Source organism: Phyllostomus hastatus, unplaced genomic scaffold (assembly GCF_019186645.2).
Source record: "Phyllostomus hastatus isolate PE091 unplaced genomic scaffold, TTU_PhHast_1.1 phas_scaffold_555, whole genome shotgun sequence".
Taxonomy (NCBI): domain Eukaryota; kingdom Metazoa; phylum Chordata; class Mammalia; order Chiroptera; family Phyllostomidae; genus Phyllostomus; species Phyllostomus hastatus.
In genome coordinates, this window is record NW_025334036.1 from 9,379,611 (window position 1) to 9,394,496 (window position 14,886).

The 14,886-nt window shown below is 58.3% G+C and overlaps 1 protein-coding gene across 2 annotated transcripts in view; it reads right to left on the bottom strand.

The window, feature by feature from the left end:
* The window catches only part of LOC123809735 (protein FAM169B-like), a 53,114-nt gene extending 39,541 nt beyond the window's left edge, over window positions 1-13,573 (bottom strand). For both annotated transcript variants that reach the window (XM_045825007.1, XM_045825006.1), the window contains exon 1: window positions 13,256-13,573. In XM_045825007.1, coding sequence (XP_045680963.1) covers window positions 13,256-13,426 — 171 coding nt within the window. In that variant the 5' untranslated portion in view covers window positions 13,427-13,573. The remainder of the gene's footprint in view (window positions 1-13,255) is intronic.
* Between the last annotated feature and the right edge of the window lie 1,313 nt (window positions 13,574-14,886).

The following is a 14,886-nucleotide window of genomic DNA, read 5'->3' on the forward strand; positions in this document are numbered from 1 at the left end:
GGGTCCGTCCTTAATCACGACGCGTTCTAGAACTTTGCTCCCAGTGGCAGCGACAGACGCGTGTATTCTACAGAACTCAGTCACTGCCAGGGGACACTGCTCACCGCCTGGTGCAGGGACAGCTGCCGAAGGGCCTCCATTCCCTGCATGCCCTGCGCATCAGGGGCTCAGCACTCCGGGGGAGGACTCGGAGGCCCGGTCCTTTCCAAACGGCTCCTGCCCTACGGGGCCTGAGGTCCAGGGCGCTGGGCTTCTGAGGCTGGCCCTGAATCACACATCCGCCCCACCCCAGAAGTCGGGGGAAGTCGAGAAACATGCACAGGACTCGGGGAGCTGGCCCTCAAAGAACCGCAGGTGTGCTCCAGATGACGCTGGGCGGGAGAGGGCCTCCCACCTGTCACAGGCCCAGGGGCCAGGCAGCACCCCCTCCCCGGGGCTCTGAGCAGGGGCCCCTCTGAAGAAGAGGTGACATTGGAGACCCCAGGGGCCTGGTCCCTCCGTCCAGCCACGCAGCCCCTTAGGCCTCGTGGGGGCTAGTTTCACGTGCCGACCTCACTGCGCGGGTAGTGGCGGGGGTGGGGAGGGACACCAGGATGGGTGGCTCAATCAATGTTTTCTGGGAGTGTATGTTGGGGGGCTGGGTGTTTCAGGAAGAGGCTCGCGTCTGAGTGGGTGAGCTCAGTGGCGGGACGGCATTCCCCAATGTGGGACACCATCTAACTGACCGCGGGCCTGCACAGAGCACCAAGGCCGGGGAAGGCTGAACCCTCTCCCTGTCCGACTGATGAACCGGACACCGGTCCTCTCCTGCCCCTGGACGAGGACTGGCCCCCTGGGGCCCCCAGTGCTGAGGCCTTCCAGCTCAGACTGGGACGGCCCCACCTGCCTTTCCTGGGTCTCCAGCCTGCAACCGGCAGGATGCCTCGGCCTCCAAATCCCAGGAGCCCCTCTTTGTCACCAGTCTCTTTCTAAACAGGCGTCTATCCAAAAAGGACAGACACCTACTGTTACCCCAGAGAACCCCAACTGACACAGGTGCCTCTGGACTAGTCACTCTGGGGGCCACGCGGAGGCCTGGGGTGCAGACAGAACTCATCACAGAAGGGTGAGGACACGGTGCCTGTGATCAAGGGGCTCGTGCCCGGGGTGGCATGGCTCTGACAAATGGTGGCACCAGGCGATCAGAGGGAATCAGGGCAGAGCAAGGGCCTGGCCAGAGCCCGTCCTAACCCAAATGGGGCCACATTGAAGGAGGACTCGGCATTTGCTAAGCACCTACCATGCTCTAGAACTGGCCACACTTCCCACGCACGGCCCCACCCAGTCCACATGCCCAGCCACCCAAGGAGGTAAGGGGCTCGACACCAAAGGCCACTGCTTGACCCTGCTCTCATTCACTGCACCCTCACGACAACCCTGCTGGACGACGGTCATCGTGCCCCCTCTACGGACGAGTGAACCCAGGCTCCGAAACCAGGGAACGTGCTCAAGGTCACCCAGCTGCTGGGGCTGAAGTGAAATGGCAAAGCCCGGCCCCCCGCCCCTCTGAGCTGACCCTCCCTGCTGTCCACCGGGCCGTGGCCCGGGCTCCAGAGGGGCCGCGTCACGGTGCGGCTGTGGTGGAAACGAGTCACAAGATGTGACCTCTTCCCGGGGTCAGCAGGAAACCTTCCCTCCACGAGTCCCAGGAGGGGGCCCGCTGTCCTCCCCGAGGCAGAATTCTACAGAATTCTGCTTATTTCTACAAAGTTCTACTTGATTTATTCGAAGTGTTCGCTGCAATTAAGTGATGAAATAGTACACAGTGTAGAGGACTGTTCCCAGTTCAAGGAACAAGACCTTCCGTCCACCAGCCGCGTCCAGCAGCTTGGGCTCTGCCGCCTCCCGGAATGAGCCCCGCCCCCAGGGGCTGCCCCTGAACCCCCATGAAGTCCTGGCTCACCCGCTACCCGCCCCCCCCCAGGAGTTCTCCCAACCACCCCACCCTCTTTAAAGTATTCTGACCCTAGTCCTTCCACACCTCCCTACTCCAAGTGTGGTCCGGGGGGCCAGCAGCCTCAGTTCCACCTGGCTCGGGGGCGGGGGGGAGCTTCTGAGGAATGCAGAATCTCCAGGGTCACCCCAAACCACACAATCAGGTTCTGAATTTTTAACAAGACGTGTGTGCGTATGAACTGGACTGAAGCACACCACGTTCAGATTTTCATTTTGACATCATTGCAGAGTCAGAGGCATTTACATGAATGGGTCCCCCACCCCTCTCTGTCTCTCCCTCCCCCTCCCTCCAGCTCCACGGAGCACTCATCTCCTTTCTGCCTTCGCGGATCGCCCATTCGGGACACCTCCTGTGGGCGGGATCACCCGCCGGGCGGTCCTTCCGTGACTCGGCTTCACGTTTGCAAGGCTCGCTCCTGGTGGGACTTGTGTCTGTACTTCATTCACGCCCTTTCACTGACCGATAACATTCCAGTGTACGGATGATACCACGTGTTGTGCATCCATCCATCAGCCGATGAACGTTTGTGCTGTCTCCACCGTTTTCCTTTCTCTCCTCTGCTGAGTGGCGGTCCACCATCTGGATGAACCAGAGTCTGTTGCACTGTTCACCTACTGAAGGACGTTTGCGTAGCTTCCTGCTTTGGGCTGTTACAAATAAAGTTGCTGTGCACATTTGTGGTCAGCTTCTGCGTGAAAATAAGTTTCATTTCTCTGGATAAAGGTCCGGGAGTGTAAGTGAGGGGTAGGAAGTCCATTTCAGTGTTATAAGAAACTGTCAAACTATTTCCCAGAGTGGCAGGACCATTTTACATCCCCCACACCCCAGGAATATGTGTGTGTCCCAGTTTCTCCTCATCCTTGTCAACACTTGGTATTATCTGTATTTCTATTTTAGCCACTGTACTGGAAGTGTAGTAATATCTCCCTGTGGTTTGAATTTCCATTTCCCTGATGGCTGGTGATGCTGAGTTTCTTTTTGTGTGTTTATTTGCCATCTGTGTATCCTCTTCAGCGACATGTCTCTTCATGTATTTTGTCCATTTTCTCATTGGGGTGCTTTTTTAGTACTGAGTTTTGAGAGCTCTTCCTAGAGTCGACATACAATGCCTTTGTCAGAGATGTGATTTACAACTATTTTATCCCAATCTGTAGCTTGTCTTTTCTTGGTTTTGTGGGGTTTTTTTTCTTGTTGTTTTGTTTTGTTTTTTAAGCTTGTCTTTCCACCCTCTCAGAAGGTTCTTTCACAGAGCCAAAGTTTTTAATTTTGATCAGGTCTGGCTCTACCAGATTTTACTTTTATGGATCGTGGTTTGGGTGTCACATTGAAGAGCTCTATGCCCAGCACTAGATTTTCTCCCTCTTTGCCCCTAAAAGTTTTATAGTTTTTTACATTTCAGTCTATCATCCACTCTGAGTTAACTTTTGTACACGGTACGAGACTTACGTTGAGAGGTTCACTTTTCTGCCTACGGGTGTCCAACCGTCCCAGGCCGGTTCGTTGGGGAAACTGTCCACCTACCACTGGCTTGCTTCCACACCCCTTGTGGCAAGCGCCTGGGCACGTCTGTGTGGGGCATCTCTGGGCTCTCTGCAAGGCCTACGTTTTAACTGGACACTTTCGCACCCTTTCCCAGGCCCCCCTGCTCGGGGGGTGGGGGGGGTCAGCCCTTGGCTCCACCACAGAGCCTCACATAAGAGAACTCTGAGAATGCTCCCAGATTAGCGAGGTCTCAGACCTCCAAGGAAGGGGACACGTGGCATTCCAGGGGCCCACAATGGCTCCAGGAGCCTCAAGAGGTTCCCACTAAGGTGCAGGGAGCAGCCCAGGAGTAGATACACCCCATCTGCCTCCCTACTCCGGACCTGGCCAGAGCAAACCAGAATCTCTTTGGTTTCCGGTTTAGGGCCCTTCCGGCAGCACCTCATGAGTTCCAGCCGGGAAGCAGTGAAGGTCAACACCAGGCCCAGAGCCAGATCACAGGGCCCAGCCACTCCCTTCCGCAGCTCTGAGAAACCCAGCATACTGGCCCCGTGGTAGCCAGACCCTCAAGGGAGGGAAAAAGGGCTGGCCCTGGTCCCTGGGCTGTTACTCGCCTGTCCCCAGGTGGCCCTCTGGGCCAAGTGGTAAAAAAACAAGGCTAAAGGGACACTCGTGGGAAAGGCTGAGCCCGCCCTAAGAACTGGGTCCCCACGGCCCCCACCCTTCTGGGCTGTGGGGCCTCAGTCTCCTCACTCATGAAACTGGGGGGATGGTGGTACCGATGCTACAGGCCGGTTCTGAGGAGTGAGGGGATACATATGTAAAGCAAGCAAGTGCGTCAATCTCTAAGAGCAGCTTTTTGAAGCTTCGTGCCTGGCACAAGGAAAGCACTAAATAACTGGTTATTTTAACAAACACCTTTATTTGCAAGCAAGCAGCCAATCGGGAGAAAGCGCGTCCCGGGAGAGTCCCCCGGGAGAGTCCATGAGGGGGGCTGGGGGGGTTGGGTCTCATCACTAACTTGAATCACTTCTTCCCTTAAAGCAACCGCCTCACATTCCTCTGAATAGCAATATGTCACCTCCATGGGATTAAGTCACAGGTGGGGTGCTGACTGTCCTCTCAGCATGTCCCAGTCCAGGTAACAATGCAGCAAAACCACTTGGAACCTCACATACGCCGCCACCGTCTTGCTAATTTTCTAGCCTGTCCACACAGAGGCGGGAAGGGAAGTCACAAGTCCTGAGATAGATTTCGGAGCTTTTTTCAGCCAGAAGCAGCTCAGAGGACGCCAGGTTCACTGCCGAGCCGTACATAGTGTTCCAGAAAGGCCAGGCCAGGGCTCCCAGGAGCTCTTCTGGTTGCTGGACACGTTAAGTCTGGAGCCAGGACCACGCCTTATGCTTCCAAAGCAATTATGTCCCCCACTCCTGTAGACCAGCCCGAGCCCGGAAAGGCGGCGGATAAACGAGGACTTGGTGAAACACGCCACGGGTCAGTCGGGCTAGACCTTACCCAGGAATAAACCCAGCCCGGGAGGCCGAGCGGTCAGGCTCCCGCCAGATCTGACCAACCTGATTTGCAGGGTGCTTTCCCTCGACTCCGAAGAGGAGATGGCCTCACACTTTTGTTACATTTGCTTTACAAGTTGCCATCGTGAAGAACAAAGCAGGGCAGGTCCGAAGAGGCGGAGAAGCACCGAGCTGAACGGCGCTTTGAGGAGAAGGATGGCTCCCGCAGACGACGCCGGGGAGCCGTTTCTTGGATTTTTCTTTGCTTTTCTTTCCTAGGAGGGCCTCTGTCCTCCCACCGAATCCCAGGATGAAACCTTTCGCAATGTAGGTGAGTACAGACACACATACGTCGTATCACAGGCACGTTTACCACCTAGCCCACAGCACGGTTTGTTTTATTTCCTTGATTAACCAGGAAGGCCTGAGATCATGATAAGCAGCGTGAGGAGGAAATGAGACCCCCAACACCTCCCTGAGGTCTGCAAGGACCTCCCGTGCTAGGGTGACCCACTCAGCGCCAACCGCTTCCCTGGACACTACTCTAACGGGCTTTGGGGACACAGGGTTCCGCGGCCAGATATCCTTTTCCGAGACCTCGCGCACCCCGTTCCTTCGGTCTGACGGCTCACACGGTGACAACAGGGGTGCAGTCTCAGGGCTGCGACTCGAGGACACCCACCCTGTCCTTCCTGGATTGCACACGCCATCGGCAGGGGGCAACCCTCCAGCCTGTTTACCTGGCTTTGCAGTGTCCAGCCAGGAACCTGAAGGGCACCAGGGCTGTACCTGTGCAGCTGTAAAATGAAAACGTAACACACAGTCTAACAGCAGAGAGAAGCACCCAGACAAACGTGACCCCGGAAATCACGCAGGTTGCTCAGGGCGGTGGAATGCAAAGTCTGGACCAAGGTTCGGAAGACAAGCCTCATCTCCTTTTCCTGCAGAGGGTGAACAGAGCTTTGGGGGAGACGAGGGAGCAGGCAAGGGAAGCACGTCTCCCGTCTTCACAGAATGTCAGCGCTGCATTAGGGATGCCACACCTGGGATTTCAGAATCCGTGGGGCCCTCGGGGGCCTGCGGGCTGACAGCTCTAATCACGGATAATTATGCCGCACCCCTCACCAGCCTCTCTGGGGTGCTCCTGACTCTCCCGGCTGTGGGTCGCACCCCCGGGGCCCGAGTGCCGACACGCTGCACCTCCTCCCCGGGCAGGAGGTGGCTGACGAAGGTTTCCTCTCGCAGGCGTTTTCAAAGATACGCAGACAGAGACTAATGAGGCTGAAGGGTCTATGGCGGGGACATGTCAGGCACAGGGTCCCCCCGGAGACGGGGAGTCGGTCAGGGAACACGAGATACATTTGGGGTAGTGGTCCACAAGTAACCTCCTGCTGGGGTCGCCGTCTCTTTTGCCCACTTGTAAGACAATTCCTGTCCTTTGCCCGCCTTGGCAACTAGGTTCTAAGAGCTCACGATTTAGAGACAAAAAGTCCTTTAGCAACCACAGATTAAGCAGCCAATTAAGCAAGACCTACAAATTAAGAAGATGTAACGCCCTAAACACTGATGACCCTAATAAAGGTGCTCCCTAAATGCGTGAAGGCCAGACTGAGGCTGCAAGGGGGAGGGCCAAACCCGCACGCCCAGGCAGAGACGCCCACACGCCCCTCTCAGTGCTGGGTGGGACACACACACAGCAAACCAGCGAGAATGCAGGAGACGGACCACCTGTCCACCAACTTGACCTGGCTGACACCGCGGGAACAACCCGCTGGAACACCCCGCCCGACGTCGGCAGGACACGGCCTCCCGGAAGTGCCTGCAGAGCGTTTCCCGAGAGAGAGACCCTGCCCGGGGTTATACCAACTGTGGGTAAAGTCAAAAGGGTCCCCGCCATACAAGGGTGTGCTCTGGCCGCCATGGCCTTACGATCAGGAATCAGCACCAGAAGGATGCCTGGGTAACCTCCAGATACTTGGGAACTAAACAATACAGATCGACAGAGGCCACGGATCAAAGAAGAAACCAAAGGCGACACGGGGCAGTATCTGAAATGAGTGGAGGCGGCGGAAGCACCGCGCGCAAGGGCCGGGGGCGCTCTGCCGACGCAGCAGGGAGGGCACCCGGCGCGCCCAGCAGCAACGCGGGAGGAGAAGGCGGGTCTGCCGCCCTGACCTCAGCGGCCACCTTCAGAAACTAGAAAAAGAGAAGCAAACGGAACCTAACTAAGCAGAAGGAAACAAGGAAGACGAGCCAACCAGAAAACAGAGAGAACAGAAACATAATAAGGAAAAGCAAAAAAAACCCCAGGAGCTGGTTCTTTGGGCAAATCAATAAAATTGACAAACCTCTAGCCAGACTGGAAAATAAAACTAAAGGATTCGTCTTTCTTATTGAATTCACTTACCACCGCCTGACTTCCAGCCCTGACCCCACCCCCACGCTGCTCCCACCGAAGTCACTGAGGATGGACCTCTTGTCGCCCTTTTACCTGGCCTCGCGGGGCCCTGACGACCTTTGCGGGAGACGCAGCGCGGGCATGGCTGCCCGTGCACGGTAAGGAGGCTGAGACCGGCGTTGACCACATCTTCGTCTTCCTCCTCTGACTGGCCTCGGAGGCTGCTGCGTGGACTCTGTCAAATAAAATGGCCTTCGGAGACGCCACCTAATCCAGTGTTCCCCGTAGACACAGTGTTTTCCGGGAAGAGACCACGCCCTCTTCCGACCGGCTCCCCGCGCTCGGCCCAGCCACCGGAGAGGCAGAGAGACCCCTCAGTCTGGCCTCAGCCCGCCCCTGGGGCGCATGCGCACTCTGTCTGGTCCGATTTGCAGAGGGAATGCCAGTGCGGACCACGAGCATCCTAGGCTGACGGCGTCTCTCCGGGAGCTGCCACCCGCCGCCGCTGCTCCGACTCTCGTGCTGTCACCTGAGAAGATGCCTTCTAGATCCCGACGCCCTGGACCTCTGGGTCTGGCAGGCTTTCGGGCACCGGAAAAAGCAGGCCCCCGTGAACCTCATGGTGAGTGGTTATTCGCTGAGCCTGACAGACAGAGACGGCAGCCCGAGCTAGGTGCCTTGCTGTGGGTTTAGCCTTTCCTCAGAGTGTGCTTTGCAGGCAGTGGGGAAGGGTGGTCCATATATTTAAAAAAAAAGAAAAAGAAAAAGAAACAATTCCACCTTACTTTTACCAGTTCGACAACATGAACTGTTCTTGTGTCCAATTACCAAGGAACAATGACACCGGACCTCCAAAGGCCACAGAGAAACACGGATAACATGGTGGGGATTCACCCCTGAAAGAACCCAGGTGCCAGGCTGTGTCAAGCACATCCTGTCGCAAACCCAGCCCCTCCAGGACTTAGTGGTGTCAGTCCCTATTTTATTCTCTCTCCTGGCTCTGTGGGTCAGCAGGGCTCAGCTGGGCAGTCCTGCTGCTGGTCTCGCTTGGGTTTATCAAGTGGCTGGAGTATGCTGGAGGCTGGGCGGGGCTCAGGGGGGCCTGCCCCGGGCGAGCTGGGACAGCAGGCCGCCCGTCCCTCCCAGGTGAGGTTCCCTGAGGGCTCCCCAGCAGGGCGGCCTGGGCTGGCTGAACTCTGTGGGTTACCAGGAGTCACAAGCCAGCTGGGGCTCCTTGCGTGGGAGTCGATTACAGCAGGGCGTGGATACCAGAAGGCACGCACGCCCTCACGCATGCACACGCACACATCACGGAAGGCTGCCTTCATTCAGGTGGGCTGCACAACAGAGCCCCACAGACTGCGGGCCTAAACTGCCGACGGCTTTCTCACAGCTGCAGGCTGGAATTCTGAGGCCAGGGTGCCCCCGCCGTAGGTTTTCCTGCGTCTGACCTCACATGGCCTTTTGCTGGTACACGCAGACGCAGAGACAAAGAGAGAGGGGAACAGGCTCCAGCACGAGAGTGCTCTGGTCTTGTCCTGCCCTTTCAGGGCACCAAACCGTCACGGGGGCCCCACCCTCAGAGCCTCGTGTAAACCCAAGTACCTCCCGAAGGCCCCGCCTCTAAACGCTGTCACACCGGGGACAGGGCTTCGACACGTGGATTCAGGGGGACTCAATCCTTCAGTCTGTAGCTGGGGCCATCCTGGAAATGAGCCACCATGAGCTACTAGTGCCACCCTTCAGAAGGGCCACGCCGATTCCGCTCCCAGCAGCCAGGAATAGCATCACGTTGTTACTATACAGCCTGTGAAGCCGGCTCTCCGAAATCAAGGCGAAGCTCACTGAAAGGAGTGCAGAGGTGCTGTTACCCCCGCCCCATTAAGTCTCCTGACTGGTGGCCTTTCAGGGACTGAAAATGACGTCAGTAATAATGTATTGCATCTGCCCGACTGGGAAACTTCCCTACGCTGTTTACAGACGTGAGTCTCAGGTGGTGGAGCTGGGCTACGTATGAGCTGCCACTTCCCCATGTCCTCACCGCCACCTTTTACCTCCTGGCTTCATCATGGCGCCCATAGGACGCCTGTGACGTTCTGCATTCAGTCCTTACAGATGAGAAAGAAACATCATGGACCAGTGTTGGCAGCGGGACCCACGTGGGCCTTGCTTTGCATGCCCGTGGCCACGGTGTCCTGAGGGAGGAAGGAAAGCATCCCCCTGGAGGCAAGGGACACCGTGGGGACCGACAGGCCCTCCATCTCTGATCCACGTTTAATTTGTCGCAGAGTAGTCCAGCCGGTTGAAGGGTTTTAGGGGTGCAGTTACCCAGTGTTCATTATGCTGACCCCGAATCATGACCGAGGCGTGGTCACGGGTGGGGTCGCAGACCCACGGAGAGAGCACAACAAGAGTAACTAACGCAGACCTGAGTGGACGGCTGAGCGCCACCTCTCCCCCCTCCCATGAGTGTGGTACCAGCCACGGTTTCATATAAAAACAATGACAGTCTGATAAGCTGGCCGAAAGAAGGCTGGACTTGAGGAACCCATGGAAAATACAGACTAACACCCACATATTGACGACACAATCGACTCGAAATGTCTATCGCGCCTCGAGACGTGAAGATGTCGGCTCATCATAGTGAACGTGTATGTGCGTGCTAAAGCCTTTTGTTAATAGGGACACTCAATCAATCCAAAATATTTGGAGGCCACTGCCCCAGAGGGAAGACTTGGAATCGTGGGGTCACTGATTTTCAGGACCGGGTTGGGCGCAGCCACCACCTGGTGGCTCCCAGGTCCCTTCCATCCAGCAGACCCGGAGTAGCCCGTGATCACACCCTCGTCTGTCGTCACTCCCTGGAGACCCTCGGCCAGAGCCCAGCGCTCATAGCAGGCGGGAGGCCCTGCATCCACAGCTGATGGCTGATGGACAAGCAAGGGAACAGGGGATGCAGAAAGGAAGCAGGGAAAGGAGGAAGACAGGGGCAGGGAGGGAGGGGAGGAGGGAGATCTTCACACACATCCCCGAGCCTCGCTCTCCCCATCCCTCGGCAGGCTCCCACCACCCCTCCGAGCGCAGGTCACCACCCCCGGGTGCAGCCCTGCCGAGCTGCAAACCCACACACACACGGTCACGCTTCGCCTCTCACAGCCCAGGCCCAGTGCGGCCCTTCCAGTGGGGCCTCCTGTCACCACTTTCTATTGCTCGTCACTGTCCACTCCACCGAAGGGACCCTCCGGGACCCGCCAAGCCCTGAGCAGAGGGCCACGCTGCAGGAGCTTCAGGACTTTCTCTGGAAGGCCTGAAGGAAGACACGCACTCCTGTTTCCCAGTGCTGGCCCCGAATGCTCACTCAATAAGGGAAAGAAGAAGATTTTAGAAAAACAGCAACTGTTTTTGCAACGCCAGTTGGTGCCACCGGCCTGGGGGATTTAAAAAAAATCCCATAAGCAACTGGTGTCTTCTTTTCCTTCCTCCAATTCCCTTTGCTAAGCTGCCATGTGGTCCTGGCGACCACATTTGGGGTGACCTGGAAGCAGAAGACGTGGGGGAGACAGGCAGAAAGACCTGCCTTCTCCCTGCCCCTGCTTCCCCAGGACCCAGCACCAGTGGGCTGCAGGCACCCCTGAGGGGCTATGGACCCTGCTGGGCACTCAGCTTGCCACTCAGTCACCCCTCTGGCTACAGCAGTGCCCTGGATGCCGCTTTGGTGAGCACGCCTACACCGAGCCCAGAACGCTCTGCAGTTCCAGCTGGGAAGGCATGCCTGTCCCAAAGGCGCAGGCCCCTGGCGCTCCCCAGGTCTGCACAGAAGCTACACTCTCTCTGCTACAACCCCCAGCCTTTCTCAGCAGAAAGGGGGGTGGCAGCCAGCGGCCTGCTGTCTGCTTGTGCAGAATGTTCTGCTCGCTTCTTCTGACAGGCCCCGACTCATCCAAATCTAATAAATGTCACTCTCCATAAATCCCGTACTTGACTTTCTCAAATTAACTTGGGCTAATTATAAGCTTCGGTCCCCCAGACAAAGCCCCAATTCTGTGCCAGGCAGTGTCCTGGGCACATTTTGTGAATCATCGCATTTCATATTTGGGGAAAACCCTCGGACTCTTGAGTTACCCCGGTTTTACAGGTGAGCAGGCTGAGGTGAGCCAAGGTCAAACGGCCTGCCCAAAGGCACTCCGGGAAAGGCAGCAGAGCCGGGCCTCAAACCCCGGCCTCTCCCTGTCACTACCGCTGGGACCTGGCTGCAGCCAGATGGCCACCTTGTGGCTGTGTCCTCACAGGTCCGAGAGAGAAGGGTCTGCCCTCCCTCCCTTCTTATATTAAGGGCACTAATCCTTTCGTGGGGTCCCCCCTCCACAAGCTTGTCGAAACCTAATCACTCCCAAAGCCCTCACCTCCAAACACTGTCACACTGAGGGGGAGGACTTCTACATTTGAATTATGCTGGGGGACATGTTCCAGTCCGTAGCACCCCCACACTCCACCGTCCAGGTGACCACACGTCCTGGCGGCCTCGGGATGGCCACAGACTTCCCGGGGCCACCTGAGCAGCCTGGCCAGGGCCTGGGCGAGGCCCACTGCCCGTGGAGGTGCGATTACTGCCCTGACTGGTCTGTGTCCTCCGTGAGGGACGCCTGTTAGCTCCTCCCCCTGCTGCAAGGGCCCCAGGGCAACCAGCTGGCCTTGGGACTTCCAGCCCCACCGCATGGGCAGCCGTGGGCAGCGCCTCCCAGGGAGAGCTGACTGTCCCTGTCGCTGGTACCGGGGCAGACCTACCCAGCTGCAGGCTTTCCCTTGTCGGGACGACAGTGGAAGGGAAGAGGAAGAGGAAGAGGGTGACAGTCTAATCAGGAACAGGAAACACACCAGGAAGATACTCGACAATAATACCAAGGCAGTACATGGGCAAGTTCAAGTTTATACTGGCCCACAATCCCTTATCTGCAGTTCTGATATCCAAGGATTTTTCTTGGCTAAAAGTTTTTCTTTACTTATCTGGTGACAAAAAGTGACCTCAAGTGACTTGAGGCGACACGTGGTCTCTTCCCAGAAGAGCAGCCGCTTGCTGCGAGCCGTGAACAGGCTGTGGAGGGTCCGCCGTGCTCGGCAGCTGCGGGGGCTCGGGAGCAGAACGAGGACAAGCAGCAGCAGTCTGCAGCTGGCGACTCCAGAGCTGCACTTTCACGTGAGTGCGAGGCACCGGGCAATTGCTGTTGGGCTGGCTGGGTGTGGGGACAAGGTGGGCCTGCTGGGCTCGGGTGCCGCCTGCAGCCCCCAGGCGTGGCTTTCTTTGCAGGCTTGCTGAGCCTAACCCAGGGCTGTTTCCATGGACAACGGAGCTGCAGTAGCACCTCAGGGCACAGTCCTGCAAGCAGACTCCCAGGCAACCGAGCTTGGTTTGGGCTTCTTCCACAGCCTTTGCTCGGAGCCAGGCCCCGTGAGAACTCCGCAGGGCAGGAGAAACGGGCACTGCACGGGCCGGCAGCTGGGCTCCGAGAAGCAGCCCTGGTCTGGGACATGGGCTCCTCATCCCCACGGCAAAGCACGAGGGGACCCCAGAGCAGCACCTCCGGCCCTCGCCCCCTGAACTGAGACAGCGCAGGCGGGCTGGGGCCTGGGCTGCCTCGGTGGCCAGCCCCACTCACTCCCCTGAGCACAGGGGCCAAGGTGGCGCCACAGACCTGGAAGCCCCTGGGTCAGTCTGGCCCATGGGATGCCCACCAGGACGCTCAGCCTGCTTCCGCCATTGCCCCCAGTCCGCTGCCGGGCATGCCTACCTCCTTCTCGCCTCCCACCCACAGGGTCGAGCAACAGAGCACGCCCTCCAGGACCCCGGTGGGGACGAGGGATTGGCCTTACCTTTGGCAGAGAGCAGAGCGTGAGCTGGTCGAGGGAGCTGGGCTGTGGAGCGGAGCCTGGAGGGTGGAGCAGAGGCCCGCTGGAAGGCTGAGCTGGCTGAGGACAGACCAGAGACACCCCGGTCGGCAGAGAGCACCCCCATCGATGACAGCAGTGCCAGCAGACCCGCATCTGGCCAGGCCAGGCCCACGCAGGTGCTCCGGAGCCCAGGGCAGGGCCCTGCCGTCTGCCGCCTGAAAACCTTAGGCAGGCCCGACAGCCCCGGCTACCCTATCCATCCAAGGACACATGCTCCTGGACATCCTGAAACACCAGGAAAGGGAGTCAGGAAGGACGGACGTGCTGACCCCAACCTGTGACGCACACAGCTCCTGGCCCAGGGGAAGGACTTGGCCTCCTGGGGGAGGGGGGAATTTTCGGGACATTCCTGATTTAATGCTTCCCAACAGTGAAACGCACACCCTGAGATCTCACTCTCCTGCTTTTTCTCCTTCCAACCTGCCTGCCCTTCCTCTTGCCCTCGAAGGAGGATGCTCCCTGACCTTGGGTGTTCCCTTTCTGGATCTCCCCTAAACCCATGGCTTTGGCCGCCCTGCCCGCCGGCATCTCCCAGAAGCCTCTCCGAGCCCCAGACACGTAGAACCAAGGGACCAGCTCCCTTGGGTACTTGAAACTCGGCAGGTCCCAAATCAACACCAGGACTCTGCCCCAGCCCGCCTCCGCCGCCTCCTCCGCCAGAGGACACAGCTCTGCCTCCGTAGCACCTCGTGCGCACCCTTCGACTGGTCCCTCTGCCTTGAGGAGGAAACCCAACCTCTCGCTAAGCACTCAGTCTGACTTTTGCAGACTTTTCTAGCTGCTGTCCCCACCCTCTCCCGACGTGCTGGTGCTCCCTGCCACATGTGGTGGTGGCGGGTTGCATGTCGACACACCCGGGGATGCTCCCGGCTGTCAATGCTGAGACCAGAGTCCGGGAAGCTTACACACCCAGTCCTGGCCCCGAGGCCTCAGGCTCCCGTGCCCGCCCCTCCCCACCACCACCTGATGCCTCTGCAGCGACGGCTCCTGGCAGGCATGACTGTCCCGGCTTCTTTGCCTGGCTCACCCCGTCTGTCCCTCAGAAGTCCCCTGTCCGTGACCTATGTTCTAATCCACAGGCCGGGTCAGACGTGCCCCTGGAGCAGCTTCCCTGGGCCTCGAGGGGCAGGGACTGTGGGTGTCCTGCAGGCCACTCGCCACCGTGTGAGCTCCTCAAAGGCAGGGTTCGAGCCCTCAGAAGGCCCGCCGGGGGTGGGATGGTCAACCCCAAGTGTTAGCTTTGCAGGGACGCCTCCATCCAGCAAGGTGAGTCTGCCTGCTTCTTTCTCCAGGAGCTCTCCAAGCTGGGTCTGGGCAGTGACGCGCAGGTGGAGTTGCAGACGCTTCGGCTGCCCGTGGATTATAGGGAGGTGAAGCCGAGAGTCATGAGAATCTGGGAAGATCTCCAACTGCAAGTAAGTGATGGCTGAGAGCCAGCCAGAGAGCGGAGGTGGGGGAACCGAGGATGGGATGGAGTCCCAGGGCCTACAAACCGCTGGTCGCACGTCCTAGGGTTGATGGCTGAAGTGCGCCCCACCCCAGCGTCCCACCAG